The sequence below is a fragment of the Coniosporium apollinis genome, assembly GCF_000281105.1.
Source record: "Coniosporium apollinis CBS 100218 chromosome Unknown supercont1.7, whole genome shotgun sequence".
NCBI lineage: Eukaryota > Fungi > Ascomycota > Dothideomycetes > Coniosporium > Coniosporium apollinis.
This window is the reverse complement of record NW_006913269.1, coordinates 618115-637536: the sequence shown is the minus strand read 5'-3', so window position 1 is coordinate 637536 and position 19422 is coordinate 618115. Positions and strand designations below refer to the sequence as shown.

At 53.3% G+C, this 19422-nt stretch overlaps 9 protein-coding genes across 9 annotated transcripts; 7 read left to right on the top strand and 2 right to left on the bottom strand.

The window, feature by feature from the left end:
* Positions 1-126: 126 nt before the first annotated feature.
* W97_02124 (uncharacterized protein) lies at positions 127-2322 on the top strand (the record flags this gene model as incomplete). The annotated part of the gene is made up of 1 exon (XM_007780026.1): positions 127-2322. The coding sequence occupies one exon, from the start codon at positions 127-129 to the stop codon at positions 2320-2322; it is 2196 nt and encodes a 731-aa protein (XP_007778216.1).
* Positions 2323-2526: 204 nt separating this feature from the next.
* Positions 2527-3117, top strand: W97_02123 (uncharacterized protein; the record flags this gene model as incomplete). The annotated part of the gene is made up of 4 exons (XM_007780025.1): positions 2527-2661; positions 2720-2814; positions 2876-2932; positions 2997-3117. 4 exons carry the CDS (start codon positions 2527-2529, stop codon positions 3115-3117), a joined length of 408 nt encoding a protein of 135 aa, XP_007778215.1.
* Positions 3118-4356: 1239 nt separating this feature from the next.
* W97_02122 (uncharacterized protein) lies at positions 4357-5481 on the top strand (the record flags this gene model as incomplete). Its single annotated transcript, XM_007780024.1, has 2 exons — positions 4357-4402; positions 4628-5481. The coding sequence occupies 2 exons, from the start codon at positions 4357-4359 to the stop codon at positions 5479-5481; spliced, it is 900 nt and encodes a 299-aa protein (XP_007778214.1).
* A 91-nt stretch (positions 5482-5572) lies between these two features.
* W97_02121 (uncharacterized protein) lies at positions 5573-7477 on the bottom strand (the record flags this gene model as incomplete). The annotated part of the gene is made up of 4 exons (XM_007780023.1): positions 5573-6374; positions 6423-6681; positions 6740-6862; positions 6919-7477. The coding sequence occupies 4 exons, from the start codon at positions 7475-7477 to the stop codon at positions 5573-5575; spliced, it is 1743 nt and encodes a 580-aa protein (XP_007778213.1).
* A 638-nt stretch (positions 7478-8115) lies between these two features.
* Positions 8116-11094, top strand: W97_02120 (uncharacterized protein; the record flags this gene model as incomplete). The annotated part of the gene is made up of 8 exons (XM_007780022.1): positions 8116-8209; positions 8266-8908; positions 8962-9198; positions 9257-9680; positions 9731-10074; positions 10133-10658; positions 10720-10858; positions 10910-11094. The coding sequence occupies 8 exons, from the start codon at positions 8116-8118 to the stop codon at positions 11092-11094; spliced, it is 2592 nt and encodes an 863-aa protein (XP_007778212.1).
* A 753-nt stretch (positions 11095-11847) lies between these two features.
* W97_02119 (uncharacterized protein) lies at positions 11848-13252 on the top strand (the record flags this gene model as incomplete). Its single annotated transcript, XM_007780021.1, has 2 exons — positions 11848-12589; positions 12654-13252. 2 exons carry the CDS (start codon positions 11848-11850, stop codon positions 13250-13252), a joined length of 1341 nt encoding a protein of 446 aa, XP_007778211.1.
* A 1403-nt stretch (positions 13253-14655) lies between these two features.
* On the top strand, positions 14656-15419 carry W97_02118 (uncharacterized protein; the record flags this gene model as incomplete). Its single annotated transcript, XM_007780020.1, has 3 exons — positions 14656-14742; positions 14804-14990; positions 15064-15419. 3 exons carry the CDS (start codon positions 14656-14658, stop codon positions 15417-15419), a joined length of 630 nt encoding a protein of 209 aa, XP_007778210.1.
* Positions 15420-16180: 761 nt separating this feature from the next.
* On the top strand, positions 16181-17305 carry W97_02117 (uncharacterized protein; the record flags this gene model as incomplete). Its single annotated transcript, XM_007780019.1, has 2 exons — positions 16181-16197; positions 16246-17305. The coding sequence occupies 2 exons, from the start codon at positions 16181-16183 to the stop codon at positions 17303-17305; spliced, it is 1077 nt and encodes a 358-aa protein (XP_007778209.1).
* A 199-nt stretch (positions 17306-17504) lies between these two features.
* W97_02116 (uncharacterized protein) lies at positions 17505-18770 on the bottom strand (the record flags this gene model as incomplete). Its single annotated transcript, XM_007780018.1, has 1 exon — positions 17505-18770. One exon carries the CDS (start codon positions 18768-18770, stop codon positions 17505-17507), a length of 1266 nt encoding a protein of 421 aa, XP_007778208.1.
* Between the last annotated feature and the right edge of the window lie 652 nt (positions 18771-19422).

Sequence of the window (19422 nt, the reverse complement as noted above, 5' to 3'; positions counted from 1 at the left end):
CAAGCCACCACGCAGTTGCCCTTACATCGCACTGATAGACGTGCGAGCATGGCAACGACATCCTTCAGCCCCACAACTTCGATATCTTCTCACACCCTCTCCGCACAATCTCACCAACCACCCACCATGTCCCTCGCCGATCCAGCGACCTCCGCCCTCCTCACAACCCTCAGCACAACCCCTCACGCCTTCCTCCAACCTCCATCAACCCTCCACATCTCGGCTCTAGCGCTAGCTAAAAGATTCCTCGACCCTCTTGCCGCCGGTGTCTCGGACGCCCAGACGCAGCGCCAGCGGGAAGCGCGTAAGCGCAAGCGTGGCGCGGATGGGGATGAGGTACCGTTGCGGCTGAGGAAGGTGCATTTGGAGGGCTTTGGATTTGAGCAGGTTTGGGAGCAGGCGAGGAGGGTGTTGGATGCGAGTCGTGGAGAGGTGGAGAGAGCATTACCTGAGATTGAGGATGGGCTGGTTAATGGCGAATTAGAGGGGCCGCTGATGAATGGTCACGCGGGTGACGATGGTTATGAGGATGTTAAGATGGTCCGGTTCGACGAGGATGGGTTCGAGGTTAGTGGGTCTGAGGAGGAGGACAATGACGATGACGTAAGTCTGGGAGAAGAAGGTGTAGATTGGGAGTATGACGGCGAAGATGTATCCGGGGATGAACATGTTGACGGGCTGGAGGATGAGAACGGAGAGCCAGCCGCGGATGGAGAGAACTTCGCCGATGATGCGGACGAGCTTGCCGAAGACGAACCATTCGACGAAGAACCCGCTGAAGAATACAAGCCCGATACATTCGGTTTGAACGATGGCTTCTTCTCCATCGACGATTTTAACAGACAGTCCGAGTTCCTCGAACAACAAGATGCTCGAGGCGACCCCGACGATGGCGCAGCAAGCGACGAAGAGGACATTGATTGGGATGCCGATCCGTTATCCGCGGGTCCAGGAGGTAGCCGTGCTCCAACCAAAGACAAAGATGTTGACGTAGAAGACGAGGACGAGGAAGACGGCCCGACTTTCGGCAACGTCGACCTCAATGCACCCGAAGGCGCCAGTGACGACGATATGGACGACGACGAGCTCGAAGCAGGCGAGATGGATGACATGGGCGGCCTCACAAACACGAACAACATCATGTACGCCGACTTCTTCGCGCCACCCGCCCGCAAGGCCAGCAAGAACAAGAAGAAGCGTGGTCGCCCCAACCCACATAACTTCCCAGACGCAGCCAACGGCGTCGCCGCCACCAACGCGGAAGAGGCCGAGGACGACATGGAACGCACGATGTCTCGCGTCCAGCGCGACCTCTTCGAAGACGAAGACCCAGCCGAATCCGAAGACGAGCTGGAGAACCTCGATCCCTCGGATCCTAGATCCCGTCGCTCAAACCACGAACGCCGCCAAGCTGCCCTCGCGACCGAGATCCGCCGCCTCGAAGCCGCAAATGTCGCAAAGCGGGAATGGGTCCTGGCCGGTGAGGCGCGCGCGGCTGACCGGCCCGTGAACTCGCTCCTGGAGCAAGACCTTGAGTTCGAGCGCGCGGGCAAGCCGGTCCCGGTTATCACGCAGGAAGTCAGCAACGACATCGAGGCGCTGATCAAGCGGCGAATCCTCGCCCGCGAATTCGACGAGGTGCGCAAGCGGCGACCGGATGAGGTTCTGGCGGCCAGTACGCGGAGAGGCAGGTTCGAGCTCGATGACACGAAGGCGAGCAAGGGGTTGGCGGAGGAGTATGAGGAGGAGCACCTCAAGCGCACAGATCCGAACTACGTGGACATCAAAGACGAGAAATTGAGGAAGGAGCATAAGGAGATTGAGGCATTGTGGAAGGACGTCTGCGCTAAGCTTGACTCGTTGAGCAGTTGGCACTACAGACCCAAACCCGCAGCCGCGAGTCTGGAAATCAGGACGGATGCACCTACCATCTCAATGGAAGACGCAAGACCTTCTGCTGGTGGTGATATCGGAGCGGCGAGTCAGCTGGCGCCGCAGGAGGTTTATAGGCCGGGCGAAGAGAAGGAGAAGGGGAACGCAGAGGTAGTCACGAAGGCCGGATTGCCTGTTGCAAGGGAGGAGATGAGCAGGGAGCAGAAGCTCAGACGGAGGAGGAGGGAGAAGGAAAGAATTAGGAAGGCGGGTGAGAACGATGGGGAAAAAGTCGAGAACAAGAAGGCAGCGGAGCAGAAGAACGTAGTTGGCGACTTGAAGAGAGGTGGTGTGAGGGTTATTGGCAAGAAGGGTGAGCTCAGGGATATCGACGGCAAAGCTGTCGAGGGACAGCGGGTAAGGGCTGGGGGCGGGAGCTTCAAGCTGTAGATGGAAAGCGCACTGAGGGTGCCATCTGCTTCGATATACAACATGCTTCATTCACCGTCTTCCATCCTTCATATTCCATCCGCAATCAATCAATCAATCAATCATCCATCGTTCTCCATCCAGACTTGCAACAGCTCAATGATCGCAGCACTTTACTCGCAACAGCTCAACTCACCACGCCCTACTCGCAACCGCTTAACCGTCATGGTGCTCCGCCTTCTATCAGCGCTCGCAGTAGCCATTGTCTCCCTCATCCTTGCCCTCATCCTCGTCGGCCGGCATGTCGTGTTGAAGGAGCTCAACTGCGACAACACCTCTGACGACAAAGGCAAAGTTCTTGTATGTCGGGCTGGATTTATCCCCCTCGATTAGTAGCGCCGCTCACAACCGCTATCAGGTCACGTACTGCGACGAGCCTGTCGGCAATAATTGGAACTGTAACTTCTACCCTTCGCGAGCACTCACCTGCGTAAATGTCGACACCACCAAGATGTACGTGTCATGCTCTACATCTCTCCCTCACCCTACTCAGTCTGCTCACAGGTCATCACAGAAACGGCGGCATCACAAAATTCTGGCCCGCTCTCGAGGTAACCTGTTGGATCTACAAGTGGGTGGTTTAGCTGCCAGCATTCGTTCCATGCTGGCGCTGTAGCTGACGGATCGGCATACAGGCAGCGCGGCTGTCCTATGGGCGGCGTTGTCATGCGCGTTGACGCTGGTGACGACTTGCAGCTGAAGAATATTGGATGGGACGAGGCCATCCACAGCTATTGGTGCAGCCGCTCTACGTGAGCCCATGGTGCTCGTCGAACGGAGCTCACCGGCTAGGGGAGACCTATGGATGGAGGTGCTCTCCGGTGAGGTTGTCTTTCTACAGCATATTTAACACTCACTAGGTTGAGGTTTTGTGGGCGGTTAGGGCGGCGCCCATGGAGATAGTCACGTCGCGTGAGAGGGCTGCAATTACGCTAGTTATTGTCGCTAGAAAAGCTTTACATAGTCATCCGCAATGAGCTTGACGAACGCAACTGCGTATCATTCGAGAATGGTTTGAGTCCTTTCGCTGGTACTATCCAGACCAACTTACGACCGGTCAATTTGCAGACTTCGAGAGCTCTGTGTAGCCACCGATCGAGCTATCGTACCAATATAAGTCATCGTCGAAGCAGAGATTTGGATCAAAGTCTCAATGGTGCACTGGTGACGAGCGGTCCGCACTGGAATGAATCATCCGTGCAAATGTTGGAAGTATGGTAGATGTTTCATCGAAACGCAGACGCAGTAGCACTGAGCACAGATAGTCCGATAGACGCCATAGCATTAGCAAAATATTCGAAGGGCAAGATACTAAGACCATCGTCCCGATTACCCAGCGGTAGGGAGTTAAGAACGCTGGGAAGGGAGAGGAGAACAATCAGCGTCGGATTGCCCGATTGCAAGGGTCTTCCCTGCCGACCGCGATCTGGTGCTGAAGCCTTGAAAAGGTCAAGCCCTTCAGATACCCTATTATACGCTGCCAGCACAGTAATGCCTCAACCTCAAAATGGCACGGCAATGGATGCCCAGTTACAGGTTTCCCATACCATGAAAAGAACGAGAAAAGGTGGCCCAAAATCCTACTCTGGCTGCCCTACTTGCAAGTGTGTCCCTCGCTGTATTTTTGCGACCCTTCCTCCGCTGACAGTACGTCAAGAGTTCGACGAGTCAAATGCGATGAGATCAGGCCGTACTGCAATAGATGCACAAGTACTGGCCGAAAGTGCGAAGGCTTCACTAGTGCTGCTGCGGCAAAGAAAGCCGTTCTGTGGGCTGCACCATTAACTATCTCGAGCCTCCCACCATGTACTGTCGGTCTTGACGGAGAGAAAGAGGCCCAGCACCTCAATGTCTTCCGTCACCTGCTCATTCCTGGTATTTCGGGCTATGCCAAATCGCGAAAATGGACAAGGCTGGTCCTGCAAGTCATGCATGAAGAGCCAGCCGTTCGACATGCTGCAATAGCCTTCAGCGCTTTGCAGTTTCCAAACCATAATGGTCGGTTTGGGCAACATGAGCATAGCTCATTTGCATTACAACAGTATGGCAAGAGCGTTAGGGCGTTTCAGAAGCTCTTATCTCAACGAGACTGTCGCTCAGTTGAAGCAGCTTTGATGTGCTCAATCCTTTGCATATGTTTCGAAGTCCTGGAAGGGAGTCATACACTTGCCGAAAAGCATCTGGAGAACGGTCTCCGAGTAGTTTCGTCTGTTGAAGGTATGAAGAATCAATAGCACTTTCAAGCTAAGGCTGACTGCGTTGACAGTGGACGAAGATCTAGTCGAAGCCTTCACTCGTCTCGATGTCCAAGCTTCATCGTATGTTGCGCGTAGAGCACCGGCGATAACGAGGCAGCCCGTTTTCGACAGCTCGTCTGTCTTTGTTGAAGTGAACAACGCCGAAGAACACCTGTACCAGGAACTCAACTGTGTGTGGAGCTTCCTGCGGAATACGGCCGAGGATTACCGCTACCGGGAAGCAAATTTGATACCGCTAGATGTCCTAGCGCAAGCTCAAAGTATTCAGTCAAGGCTCAGACAATGGGAGACTGCATTCATGCCTTTTTGGGCCGTTTATCAATCAGAGACCTCGGAAGGAGCTCACCAGGCAAAGCTGCTTCGAATCTATCACGATACAGCTACTGTTCTCATGGCCGACGCCCTACATCCTGTGGAGGTGGTCTTTGATGCCTTCGATGATACTTTTCGGCGCATTGTCCTTCTTTCAGAGGAGTTGCTTCGCAAAAAATTTGCCGGCTCTTCAGCAAACACCTTTTCCATCGAAATGGGTATTGTTTACCCGTTGTACCTCACAGCCGTCAAGTGCCGCATCGTCGATCTTCGAGCCAAAGCAATTCAGCTTCTTTTATCTGTCCCACAGCCGGAAGGCATTTGGGATGGGAGGGTCATGGCCAAGATCGCGGAACAAGTCAAGCAGATCGAGGAGGAGGGACTTCACGCAACCTTCTTGAACGTTCACAGGGTGCCAGAATTTCGTCGCGTTCATGCCATAGGCATCGACATTGATGCGAAAGCTCGGACAGCCGAATTTTCTTGCAAATTGCGCCCGAACGGTCCTGACGGAGAATGGGAAGAGCGCAAGCATTTCGTCAGGTGGTAACCTCTCAGAGAGCCATATTTGAAGATCAACTTGCTGCTATAGTTCCTAACGAACGCCGATTATTACAGAATTAAGCTCGGTTGAGGTTTCATCATAGTACCTTTGTTAATCTGATCCCCAGGAACTGCGGCTCAACACAAATCGCCACGCCACTTGCATCGAGATCAAAAACAAATTCGTCTACGCCCACCCGCCCATACATCGTCTGATCAACCTTCGCCCACGCATTGAGGCTCTCCTCGAACACCCTGTCGGCTGTTTCTGCCTCCTTTACGGTGTCAAATATGGCTCTGTACGCCACACGCTTCCCAGCGCCCGACTCTTGAACTAAAGTTGTCGGGTAAAGCCTTACCGACCCAATTATACCTGAATTGGTGGCCTGGGAGTACGCTTGAGCTGTCGCCAAGAGATCGGATCCGTTGCTCAGCCATTTCTCGATGACCAGTCCTGGACCGTTACGCACGCCAAGTACGACAGAAGAATCGGTCCCAGAATTCGAGACATAGTGACCCGCAAAGTTTGCCGCCGCTTCATCTCGAGCCGCTTGTTTCAAGACAGGAATAAATATTTGCATGACTATCTCGGCAACAGAGTTAACAACACTACCATTGGGGCCAGCGGTCATGATCGCAATAGCGATGTCAAAATCTGGAATCAGGATAAGAAGTGAGCTGTAGAGACCAATGCCGCCGGCTTTTGTGTACAACTCAATTGTGGTGTTGCCTTTCGTGCGCCAGATCTCCCAGGGTGCTCCGATGGAGAGCGTCAAGGCTGACGTGTGGGCCAGTGGCTTAAGCCAGCGTCGAGTCACCGAAGGTGACAGTCGAGTGTTGCTTAGGATACTGCGAGCTAGCTTTGTTAAGTCCGATGAGGTGGAATAGATACCACCGCTTCTGTGGCGATTCGTCAGCCAAAGTAAGAACGGGATCTCAAGGACATACGGCGCTTCATCACCATCGTCGAAAGCCCACATACTGTCGCCCTCAGGAATGACGCCTAGAGAGTCATCTTGCGGCTTTCGGACACTTGTATGCGTCATTCCAAGGTCCTGAAACACATCTCTCTCCATGATGTTTTCGAAGCTGTCGCCCGCTGTGGTTTCAAGGACATAGCTCAAAAGTCGGAACGCCGTGTTGGAGTAGATTGGAGTTGACTGTGGGGAAAAAACCGGGTGGCGCTTGAGGAACCCTTGAAAGTACTCTGTCGTAGACGTCAGTCGACACCGCTCACTATCAGATCGAGAGGATGGGATCAATACCCTTTCTCGTGCATGGAGGCTGCACTTTATCTCCACCGCAAGCCGGTATGTCTGCCGCCGCCAGTTGCGGAAGGCCGAGCTCAGTCCACGGAAGCGGAAAGGTTGAGAGATCCGAGCTGCTGTCTGTCGGAACATCCCGCTGTCAGCTCCGATCTTTGTTCTTGGGTGGGTTCCCTCACAATCCCGTCCGATGCCAGACATATGGCTGGCGAGCGATCCAACAGTGACCTCTTCCCACTGTACACGGTTTATCCCGTCCTTGTCGCGAGGCTGTCCAGTATTGTGACGCAGTTCAGGAATGTAATCCGTGACAGGACGTTCCCAATGTACCAACCCGCTCTTTAAGAGCAGAGCGTACACAGTCAAAAGCTTGGATATGCTCCCGATGCGAAAGATGCTGTCACCAGACACCTTCCTTGTGCCGTTTGCAGTGACGTTCAGCAAAGATGACGTATACTGGAACTCGAAGAGTGGGCTTTCTTGAGCTGCGCTAACCATGGAGATGGAGACTGATGTTGCATCTCGGGTGAAGGAACCGAATGGACTTGCACCACTACTCAAAACGTCTTCGAGATGCCTCGAAAGCTGGGAGCTTGCTGAGAGGAAGCCAATGTTTGTGTCAAGTCCGCGAGGAGCCTGGAAGACGGGCCCGAGGAGAACACGAGGAGCTTCTGTGGGGCCTTGAGTCATGACTACGACGAACAGGACTAGGAGCGGAATGATGAGTGAAAAATGCATAGTGAGCGGCAACAGGATCGTGGTTTGGTAGGGTTGAGACAGTAACAGAGGATCAGACAAGGCAGGCGTCTTAAATATTTTACCAGTAGATACTGGCCCCCTGGTATGTCCGATCTAGCAATACGACTTACGAGGTGAGCCTTTCTTGATACAGTATTGCAGTGCCGCCGGAATTACGTCGCGATTCATCGTTCACCATTTCTTTAAGAGAACTCGTCATCGCCGCGACGCCGATCGTTGTCTCTGTAGTCACCTCCTTCGCATCACACCTCCACTGTCACCGTGCCGTTTTACTATACTACCCCAAATCGGGCTTGGTGTTCTTTCGTCAGAGACTGTCCATCCGATCTCATTGGTGGGCTCGTGTTATCCGTCCGAAAACGGACTAGGGCGGCCCTGAAAGCTCATGAGTTCTATCATAAGTCCATACTTCATGCGAGCAGGCCGCGTGTGTATTGCAACTTGTCACCGTCTAGATGAAACGCTTGACGCGTCACGCTTTAGTTAGGTAAGATCGTTGTGGAAGGCCAAACACCTTGTCCACGTTCTATAAGAGAACATGATTGGATTTCCACATCTTCCATCTAAAATTTCTCATCGCTTCATTTACCATCGACCCCAGCTTCCTGTTTGAAATCATGTCGACTTATCCCAGTGCGTTATCGGCGGACGGCGCCTTCGACCAACTCAGCGATTTTCAAGGCCGTCTCAATACTAGCACAAGCATTGATGGTCGGTCGTGAATACCTACTCTTCTTCTTTTTATTGCGTTGACATCTCTACTACAGACGATGGCCGAGTAAGCATCAATATTCGCCAGAGAAAACATGGTCTCTCGACCTTATTTCACCCTCGTCTAAGAGGACCAAGTTCGAGTGACAGTCTCACGGATTTGCCATTACTTGGTGAATCTTCTGAAACCAGCAGCATTTCCGAGCAGGGACCACCACCTCGATTGAATATCGTGATTCAAGTTGTTGGATCTCGAGGCGATGTTCAGCCCTTCATCGCGCTAGGGCTTGTATTGAAGAACACCTTTGGCCACCGAGTCCGTATTGCAACACACTCTGTATTCAAAAAGATGGTTGAGGGGCACGATCTGGAGTTCTTCAACATCGGCGGCAATCCTGAAGAGCTCATGAGCTTCATGGTCAGAAATCCAGGCCTCTTACCCAGCTATAAATCTATACATAGCGGGGATGTCAAGCAGCAACGGAAGATCATTTACGAAATTCTGGAAGGATGCTGGAGGTCTTGTATTGCGACTGGGAATGGGATGAAAGTCGAGGATGAGCGGGAACATTCGGGGGCCCATGGACCCCAGAAAAGTCGGACACCTTTTATCGCGGAAGCAATCATTGCCAACCCGCCAAGCTTTGCGCATATCCATTGTGCGGAGAAGTTAGGGGTACCGCTGCATCTCATGTTCACGTAAGTTCTGACACCATGGCTCAAAGCTACCAAAGTTGACTTGATGGCAGCAGAATGCCGTACTCTCCTACAGAGGCATTCCCCCATCCCCTCGCAAGGATTCGAGGTTCGACTTTGAGAAAGGGCATGACAAGTCGTTTGTCTTACGCCTTGATCGAGAGACTCATCTGGCACGGACTTGGTGATTTGCTCAACAGGTTTCGAGAAAACACCCTCCATCTCGAGCCTCTCAACTTGATGTGGGCGACCGGACTGCTGACCCGACTGAAGATACCATACACATACTGCTGGTACAGATGAGCACTTGCACCTTTGCAACGATATAGTATAGTGCTGATTCCTCGGCAGGTCTCCTCATCTGTTACCCAAACCCAAAGACTGGAGCTCTCATATTAGCGTTTCTGGATTCTATATCTTGCCAGGAGACGAGACTTTCGAGCCTTCCGCGGAGCTGCAGAAATTTCTTCAAGATGGGGAGCCACCAGTCTACATCGGCTTTGGATCGATTGTTGTCGACAACCCTGAAGCAATGACATCCATGGTTTTAGAAGCTGTGAGGCTAGCCGGTGTTCGAGCAATTATCTCGAAAGGATGGCTTGGTCTTGGAGCCGATGGGAGCGAGCTCCCAAAGGACGTGTTCCTGTTAGGGAATGTGCCCCACAGTTGGCTTTTCGAGCATGTCTCTGCAGTTGTACACCATGGTGGTGCCGGTACTACTGCAGCTGGACTAGCCGCTGGGAAGCCCACAGTCATAGTCCCGTTCTTTGGCGATGTAAGTTTCCACCAGGAATCCCGAGGACAAAATGCTGACGTGCTCTCAAGCAACACTTCTGGGGCAGAATAGTAGCGGATGTAGGAGCTGGACCATGTCCAATTCCCTACTCGAAGCAAACAGCGCACAAACTTGCGCAACAACTTCGCGAAGCTATTCACCCAGAAGTACGCATCAGAGCCAGACGCATAGGCTTGAAGCTTCAACAGGAACGTGGTTGTGAGAATGGAGCAAGAAGCTTTCATCGCTCATTGAAGATCTGTGAATCGAGATGCTGTATCGCCCCAGATCGAGTCGCAACTTGGGAAGTGGGAGGAAAGCAGGTTCGTCTCAGCGCGCTCGCTGCCGCAGTACTTCTTGATCGAGGTCTCCTGGGGTCGAAGCAGCTGACGGTGTGAGTGCTTTCCCACCTACTCCTGCTTGCAATGCCGCAGTTAATTTGACTCTATCAGATTCCGACAGCGAGAGTATCAAGTGGAAGATCGTCCAACAGATCCTCTGACTGGAGGCGCATCGGCATTCTTTGGCTCGTTCGGAGAAGTTGCTTATCGCACTTACGATCTGCCCAAACAAATCGTAAAGGCAATGCGGGATGAATCCAAGAGGCAACAACGGTGCGAAGTCACAATTACCCGTGAGAATCAGCCCACCGATGACGGGAACGTCACCACCAGTCCAACTAGCGCTTCCGCACTCCAACGAAGGATCGAGGACGCTCACCCACCAATCGTACGAGTGGATGACGATTCGAGTGAACCGGAAAGTATCGGGTCTTCGCTGCCGAAAGGTCTTACTGTAGCTCTTGCAGTGGGACAAGGCGTGGGTCGTCTTGGCAAGGCAGTCCTCTCATCACCAATGCATTTCAGTCTGGGCATTGCGCGGGGGTTCCAAAGCATCCCGATAGCTTACGGGGACACCACGGTCAGAAAGCCCGAGAAAGTCTCCGGCATCCTGAGCGGAATCGAAGTTGGCAGCAAGGTGAGCCTTCCCCTTCAACCCGCAGGTCCACAAGCCACGGTTCTGAGATGTTTGATCGCAGGAACTTGGTTATGGGTTTTACGATGGTGTCACGGGTATTGTCATGCAGCCAGTCCGTGGCGCCAAAGAAGGCGGTGCTATCGGGCTCGTCAAAGGTATCGGCAAGGGAGTAGGGGGCTTGGTCTTCAAGCCTGGAGCTGGTGAGTTGTGGGAATACCGGTGCACGGAAACGTCATGTTGACGTCGGCTAGGACTCTTCGGCCTACCTGCATATGCTTTCCAGGGTGTATCACAAGAGCTGCACAAGCTGTTCGGGACTGACTACAAGCGCCACATTGCAGCCAGTCGACTGGCACAAGGAAGAGAAGAGTTGAGCAGATGTGGCGTGGAAGAACAGAACGAGATTGTACGTACTTGGGAGAAGATCTGTGGCTGAAGGTGAGAAATGACTATGTCGTCGATGTGCTCTGCTCAATGTTGTCAATCGGTCGTCGCTCAGCCCCCTGTTCATCAGATCCACAAGCATTGTAAGAGAGCGATTACACAGTCTATAGAGGCGGCTAGCCTTATCGGGTGGCTATAACTCGCTAATCCGTGACTATCACCTGTCTTAGTACCACGTTCTAGGCATTCTGGACAATGTTCATTGATAGTCGAAGTATTCACGTGATTACGAAGGAACTTCGCCTTAATACTATACTAAGACTGATGGTAATCTAACTACAAGCAAGTCAGTGACGACGGAATGCTAATATATTCCCTTGGGGAAATCGACATTTTGTTAGGAGTCCTGCTACTCATATCTCAGTGAACCTCAGCTGCGAGGTAATCTTACCTACATAATCACATGAGGTGCGTTGCCGGCGGCACCCCGGCCTGCCCGGATTAACTGCGGCACTGTGGCCCTGCGGCCGCTTATGCACGAGGGATTAGTCGGGGCGGCCTAAACTTTTGTCTAGTGACTGTATCCCTACAAACACAAGGCTACATATGCGCCTGCATCCTACAAGGCCACCACTTGAACGTGTACAGCCTCGCTCAGCACCGCCCCGGAGTCGCCAGGCATCAAATACGAGTTGATCTCCCTTCCTTCCAGCTAGGTCTTTTCACGCCCCTTCCACTCATCAGGACGCTGAAAGAGAAAACTCCGAGCCAATTGCACTACTAGATGCCTAAAAATCTTTCCACGATGAAGGCGGACAGTTCTACGATGCAGCTCAAGCGGGAATCTCGGTCCACCTTCATCAGTCCGCTCTTGACAGCTTTCGCCGTTGCACAACTCGTCGTAGTCGGATTCATTCTAGTGCACGGAGCTCCTTCTGCTGGAGAGGCCTGCGTCGGCGTGCGGTTTAGCTTCAACAAGACGTATACCCCGTTCGGTGCCGACTCTCTCTTCACTCCGACCTTGGCCTTCGGCTCGTTCTCTTTCTCTACAGCCAAGACCATCGATATCATTTGGGACCTGTTCGTTGGCCGCGGCGGCCAGGCTATCCTTATATACATTGCTTACCGCGTGTTCACGAGGTCACTGGTGTTTTCCATGGAGTCTCGGCCCACACCCTACCAAGTGTTCGCCGCAATAGCCTTCGACACTGTCTCTATAAGCACGATTCACATTTTGGGTAAAGAATGCGTAGCACCATGGCAACGGACCCGTAGGTGCACGCTGACAGTTGTGGGGCTGATCTTGGCAAGCTCGTACATCCTAGCGTTCCCCACGCTTATCAGTGCGTTGACCGGTTACGACGCCACCTATCGGCCATACGTGAATGTTACGGATGGCTCGATGATCCCGTTTTCTAGCTTTGAAACCGTAGACTGGGTTGTGTGGGATGGTTCTCGTATAGGCCTGGCAGATGGTGCTTTGATTGTTGAGGACTCGAGTTCTTCATTCTACCCACTTCGTAATATCTCCAGCTCTATCGCCAGGTGTAAGTCACCGCTCTTGGCGCGTTTCGAATTCACTCGCGGCTGATCTGATACTCATCGCTTCAGACAAGCGCAACTACAACGAGAGCAACTACTACGATAGCTCCCAGGGATTAAGGCCTTCGAACGGATCCAGTAACTTCACCCTGGGTAAAACCACGTATTACCTCGATCGGCCCTACCTCAGTATTGACGAGCTTGTCGATACGCTGGTATACCAGGATCAGAATTACAGCAAGAGCTTTGTCGCAGACAACGGTGTTTGTCAGCCGGGAAAGACTTACCGATGGGGTTTTTCTTCGCAGATCTTGTTCTTCTTCAGCATCTCCCACGTGCTCTGGATTTGCGTCATGTGGACGATCTGGGGAGACGCGCGTAAGAATAGTCATGTCGCGCGACAGGGCTATACCATAGGTACTTACCGTGCGGTGGTTGATCTTTCCAAGGCTATCCGGCACGAAACAGGCGAAGACTGTGACGTTTTGTCCGAGAAGGACTTGCAATCAAGGCTGCATAACAGTGGGAATGGCATGGTCTTCCAGCGATCAGCCGTCGACAGCCTAGACATCGGTGTTGAGCTAAATCAGCTATTGCCAGACAATGAAGCGAACAAGAACACTGACCAGTCTACAACCTCATCTCTGTACGACGGACGCTGGATGTAAAATTCACCAGAGCTCCAACCAATGCACCGACAGTGCGACCTGCTCGGATAACTATCATGCCGCTTTTGGCGATATAAGAGGCCGTATGAGTTCGGCATTCGACGATTCAATCCGGTCTCGAAACTCGCTCCGCTGTTGGATCGGAAGGAGTGTATCGGATGCCAGCGCCGTCCGCAAAAAACCCCACAGCGACTCGCCCTGCCACTGAAATGTAGTCGCGAAGTCCAGCGTCCTTGCAACCGCTTCGACTCGCACAGCCTCAGCACAGCCGGGAAGCCCGAGAAGATAGGACAGGAATGACCACCCAGATGTATCGCTTGGATGACGCAAGCACCACCCATGTACCGCTGCCGTATGGATATTATCTACTCCTGAACCACTTGCACCGGACCCATTGGAGTGTGCCGACGTCTTAGCCAGGTGGATCACACGTCTGGCGTAGTTCCATGCATAATAGTTCCTAGGATGTCTCTCTCCAGCCCTAAAGACCACCCCAAGCTCTCGCCGGAAGCTTGTGAGCGGGACTTCCAGGGTAGAGTTGTTGCCAGCCGTGCCTATGGTGGAGACGAGGATGGTATGGAGCCAGTACCGGTGATGCCACAAGGTTGGACTCTTAGTGTGACGGTTCAGCGGAGACATCAGGAAGGTATTGAGGAGGCACATCTCTTGTTGGGCGGCTATATTTAGTGCTTGTTCATGCACGCCAGTAGCGCCGTCCTGTATGAGTTTCTGTATATACTGCTTTCGGTAGTTGGCTGCCGTGATATGCTCTGCGTCGAATAGTAGGATGATTCTTGTTGCATCGAGAATAGACTAGCTGCGGTAAGCTCAGACGAAACGAACCAAACTCAAAACTGCTCTCACTTTGGTCCACGAGAATGATAGTTTCCGTGTAAATGCTGCATGTGCACTGTGGTCAATCTCTTGCTCATGACGCCTAGAGAAGATTGCCCTCGCATATAGGAAAGCATGGATAAGCACGGCCTTGGGTATGCCGATACACAAGCCATCAACTAACAGGAGTGACCCATCAACGGGTGTAAAGGCTTTCGGCAAGATCTCGATCTCTAGGACCTCGTTCCCATGCTTATCAAAGATGCAGCTGAGAGCGTTATACGCTTGCTCCTGGGCATTGTGGACGCAGCCTAACTCCATCGATAGGATTAGTGAACTGAGCAGCTCTGACGACACACCTTTCGAGTGGTATAGAATTGATCCTCCTTGCTTGTGCGCGAGCAGATTACCTAGGTACTTTAGATGGACATGCGGTCACGAAGAAGCGAAATGTTTGCCTCAGGCACTAAGACGCGTCACTAGCCAAGACATCTGGAGGGACCAGAGAACTGTCAAGACGGCGGTGCACCTACAACCACTGCACAAATCGACAGAGACTTGCCCGAAAGATGGTTTCCCCATTACTACTAGTATTCATCCTGCAAGTAGTCATTCATCTGATCAATACGGTCGGCGCAACAGCCATCAACGAGCTGGTAAGTAATTTGTTCCGGATCGTATATGGCACCAGGGACGCTGACTCCCCTCTTTGCATAGCTATGGATTCTTTACAACAAATCTCCTACGCCGACAGCAAAAGCCGCGCATGACCAGATGCGTCTGAAACGCGAAGTAGTCCGCCTTAAGCGAGAGATGAACGCTGTGAGCGCTCAGGACGACTTCGCACGATGGGCCAAGCTACGTAGACAACATGATAAAGCTGTGGCAGAGTTCAACACGAGTGGTAAGCGTCATGCTCTCGTGCCCCTCCTTCCTAGTATTTTCGGTCTGAGGGCGAGCGCTGACATCGTCCAAAGATTCAGCGATCCAAGCCGCCAGGACTACCTTCAACACAACCATAACCTCTATCCGCTGGCTCAGCACAAACGGCCTTCGCCTCTTTCTCCAGTTCTGGTACGCGCGTCAAGCGCTGTTCTGGATACCGAAGGGCTGGCTGCCGGGATACATGGAGTGGATTCTGGCATTCCCGAGGGCGCCACGAGGGAGTGTGAGCATACAGATCTGGGCTATCGCTTGTGCGAGCGTCGTTGGGATGATTAGCGAGGCGGTCGTTGCGGCATATGCGCTGGGAACGAATACGGAGGCGCGGACGAAGGGGAAGCCGATGGCTTTCACGGCAGCAGAGAAAGGCGGAGGGCAGAAGGAGTTGTAGTTTTGAACTATGATACAGCCAATTTTCCTTCCATCAAAGACTATCCTTCAATACCCCGTGAAAACCTTTGCACAAACCCCTCCGGCACTCATCTTGCACAATGAATGGCATGTCTCTCATCAATTAGACGCAAAGTCCTCAGGGCTTTCGCTCAGACACTGCAACACGAGTGAGATGACCTTGGCAGGTCGTTGGGCTTTCTCTGGGCATTCTTTTTGAACTCGTGATCTTGGTAGGTAGTGATCTCCGAGTCTTCGAAAGCGCCCGTTGTACTTACAGATATTCGACGAAAGGAGTGCCCGTGAGCGACGAGGGGTTCGTCGAGAAGAAGCTTCAGTGTAGCACTACGATGCTAGATTGCGGCATAGAGATACAAACGAATTCGTCTCAGTATAGTGCTCGCATCTGCAATTTTGTAGCGCCTCTGAGCAGCAGGGCTTTCCGCAGACTCTTCCGCGAGCCGCCATCGGCCTTCTCAAGGCGTGACGAAGCGTACCTTCATGAGTTTGCTTGTTTGAAACCCTGGAAGTTTGGGGACAGTTTGTTAGCACCGAAAAATTGTCGAAGAGTTGTCAAAGCCGAGCAGTTTCTCCGACTCCGGAAACCTTGTTTCAGCCCTACGCTTGACTTGCAGCCGTGGTTCGTTAACGTGCTTCGCGAGATCCAGTCCAGTATACATTTCCCACAAAGTTACTTTAATGCTGCGTAAAGGCGCGGGAAGTGTAATCACTTTGTAGCAGGTCTTCACAAGGGCACTCACTATGGTATCTGCTTCGACGTAGGTCAGTCCTAGATTATATCCTGAGTTTCACTAACTCCGACTCAGTCTCTGGACACTAGTGGTCGCCGTTGGCCCCTTCGTCCTTCCAAAGATTCCCGCATTCATACGATCCCTACGATCGTTAGGCCAGAACGCAGCTATCCGTCGAATCACGCCTAAGGCGAAGCGCGCTACCAACATCCTTACGTTCGCCTTTGCCTTCTTTCTGATCGCATCATTCCCCGGCCTTGCGCCGGAGAACATCTTTCAAGCCACGCAATCCCGTCTGATTATTCCGAACGATGTCCTCTTCGCCCGACTATCCCAGCTCCGTCCGCTGACCCTGCTTGATGAAGCGCTCAAAATGAAGTTTGTCTCACTGGAATCGCGGCTACTGTACCTTCGATTTGGACCGGATGTTCTTGCAACGTGCACATTCTGCAACCCGGACGACGAGTTCAGCCACCTTTACTTTGCTCTCCCGATGCTGCTGCTGCCGCACCTTGCCAACCTCATCGTCGTAGGATTGGCGACCGCCTCACTGCTTGCCGGCTCCCATGCTTCACGCTGGAGGAACCACGCGGTTACTGCGAGCTTGGCCTTCCTCGTCGCCGATATTTATCTGCTCGCTACCTACGACCATAGCGAGAACAAAACGGCCACAACGCTCGGCGCTCTGGACTGCTTCTTCTGGCGCATGCGGACGCTGCGCTACGTTATGTTTATGGCTATCGACGCTGTGCTCGGCTTGGTGATCTGGGCATCTTCGACGAACCGCGCGTTTGTGAAGCCACTATCAGCTGTGGAAAGGCAGGAATATAGTGTGCGAATGCTCGAAGCGATCACCGGCAGACTTATGGGCTTGAGCCTTGTTATGAGTGCCGAACGCAGCGACATGAGCAGTGGTGGCCTGTTCGGGAGGGCTGCAAACTACTGGATGCGGGAGGATGCCGCAAACAACGAAATGCATGGAGAGCCGGAAGTTGTGCAGGCCATGCAAAACGCGAAGTCAAGGATTAATCTCGCACGGGTCGAGCTGGAGGCGAAGATACTGGCCGCCGGGATCATACGCGATGCGCATGATGTGAGGGCATCAGGCCTCATATACCAGCCTCCGCTTGAGTAGATGAAGGTGTATCACATGTTACAACAGGCACGATAGATGTCTTTTAGAATATTAAGTTTTCCTCTCGCGATAGCTGTAATATCACGGACTGTAAAGCTACCTCCAGCGCCAGGCTTCCCAAAAGCAATGCATAATACGCCTTGATCCAGCTTTTGACTCGCGCACCTCCCGTTTGGACGGCCAGAGCTTCTCTTGCTCTCTACTCTTCTTCCTCAATAACAACACCCCACTCATGCTGGCACCTTCCATACATGATGTCCATCAACCACGTCTTGATAGCGCCCGCATAGGCACCCGTATCGCCCTTTGCCATAGGGATCTTCAAGTCCTTACCCCTAAAGCTGATTGCCGCGATGGGCGCAATAAAGAACGCGGTACCGGCCGCAAAGGCTTCGACCAACCTCCCCTCCTCGACGGCCTCAACGAGCTCATGCATCTGGAACTTGCGCTCCACAACCTCGACAGCCTCCAACTCCTCGTCCCGTCCGCTCAATCTCTCCCTCGCCAACTCAAGCACACTCCTCCGCGTGACGCCATCCAGGATGATCTTCTCCCCGAGCGGCGCCGTCACAAGCTGCAGGCCGCCCTCCCTCGTCCTCCACACAACGAAGAAATTGCTCGCGCCCGCCTCCGTGACTTCGCAGTCCTCCCCAAAGAGCCACAGAATCTGATCATACCCCTTCGCGCGCGCCTCGCCCTGCGCCAGCAAAGACGGCCCATAGTTCGCGCCCACCTTCGCGTATCCGAACCCTCCGGGCCACGCCCTGACCATGTCTTCCTGGCTCGCGAGCAGCTTCATCCCCGGCTTCGGACCCGTGCCCGCGGACATGTTGGGGAAGCACGCCACGATGATGTACAGCAGCGCCTCCTTGGGCTTCTGCACGCCGAGCGCAGGATCATTCCCGATCATCGTCGGGCGTATATAGAGGAAACTGCCCGGTCGCTCCTTGGGGAGCCACTTGGGCCCATCTCTCGCACACAGCGCAATGATCAGTTGCTCGAGCTCGGCGGGTGGGAAGCTGGGCAGCGCGATGCGCGTGCTGGAGACGAGCATGCGGCGGCAGTTGAGGCTGGGTCGGAAGAGACGAAGGCGGCCGTCGAAGCCCCGGTAGAGTTTCATGCCCTCGAAGCATTCGGTCGCGTAGTGGAGACATGAGCTTGTCGGCATGAGGGAGAGCGGGCCGTACGGCTTTAGCTCCGGTGCGGCCCACCCGGCTGAGAGCGTCCATTGCGCAGTTACCATGTGGTCGGTGCATGTTCGTTGCGCTTTGACTTCGTCGCTGTCGGGGAGGGGTACGGAGCGCGGGTGGGAGGTTAGAGTGGTGGTTAGGCGGGAGGCGTCGAGCTCGGGGAGGGCGTGGACGCCGTTGGGGATGAGGGAAGGGGCGGTTTTGGTGATTGTGCGCTTGAGGCCGTCGTTGACGAGCTGGGAGGTCGTTTCGGGGGCTTCGAGCGTCGGTGCCATCGCGGTTAGTGGCTGTGGTGGTGTGGTTGAGGAGTAGAAGGCTGCGGTGTTTGAGAAGAGATGCTTTAGGATTAGAGGGACAAAGCCTTTGTAAGGCTGGAGCGGTGAGAGAGCGGAAGAAACTTTTGATGGAGGTACAAAGTCAATTGGGACTGAAGTTCAGGTTATATACAGTACATATCCCCTCCAGGTACTCTGACTCTTATCAGACGCCCTACGGCCCATGCCTCGGAGCCCGCAAACTCGGCAGCAAATCCTGCTCGCCATGCTTGACTAGTGGGGCCGCTATGATTGAGGGGGAGGAGGCATCCCAGATCGCAAATTTGACAAGTGACGCAATGCGCCAGTCGCAATGCGCCAGCTGATATAGATATTGTCAAAGGCAAAGGCAGCGGCTGAGGAAAAGTCAGGGACAAGAGAGTGATGTTCTCCGCCCATTGCCGATGGAAAGCGGTGAGACTTGGCTTGGCATCTGCGAACAGGGGGAACGATATCAATAACGACAGACGCTTGATAATCCTCTGTGGTCGTGTGATGTGGAGAGATCGCTTGCCAGAGTTTTCGAGGACGTGCTTGTGTACTAGTCGAATGTGAGTGAGCAGTTTAGAGATGCAGTATTATGTCAAGAAGCAGACGGTGAGGCCTACCATCT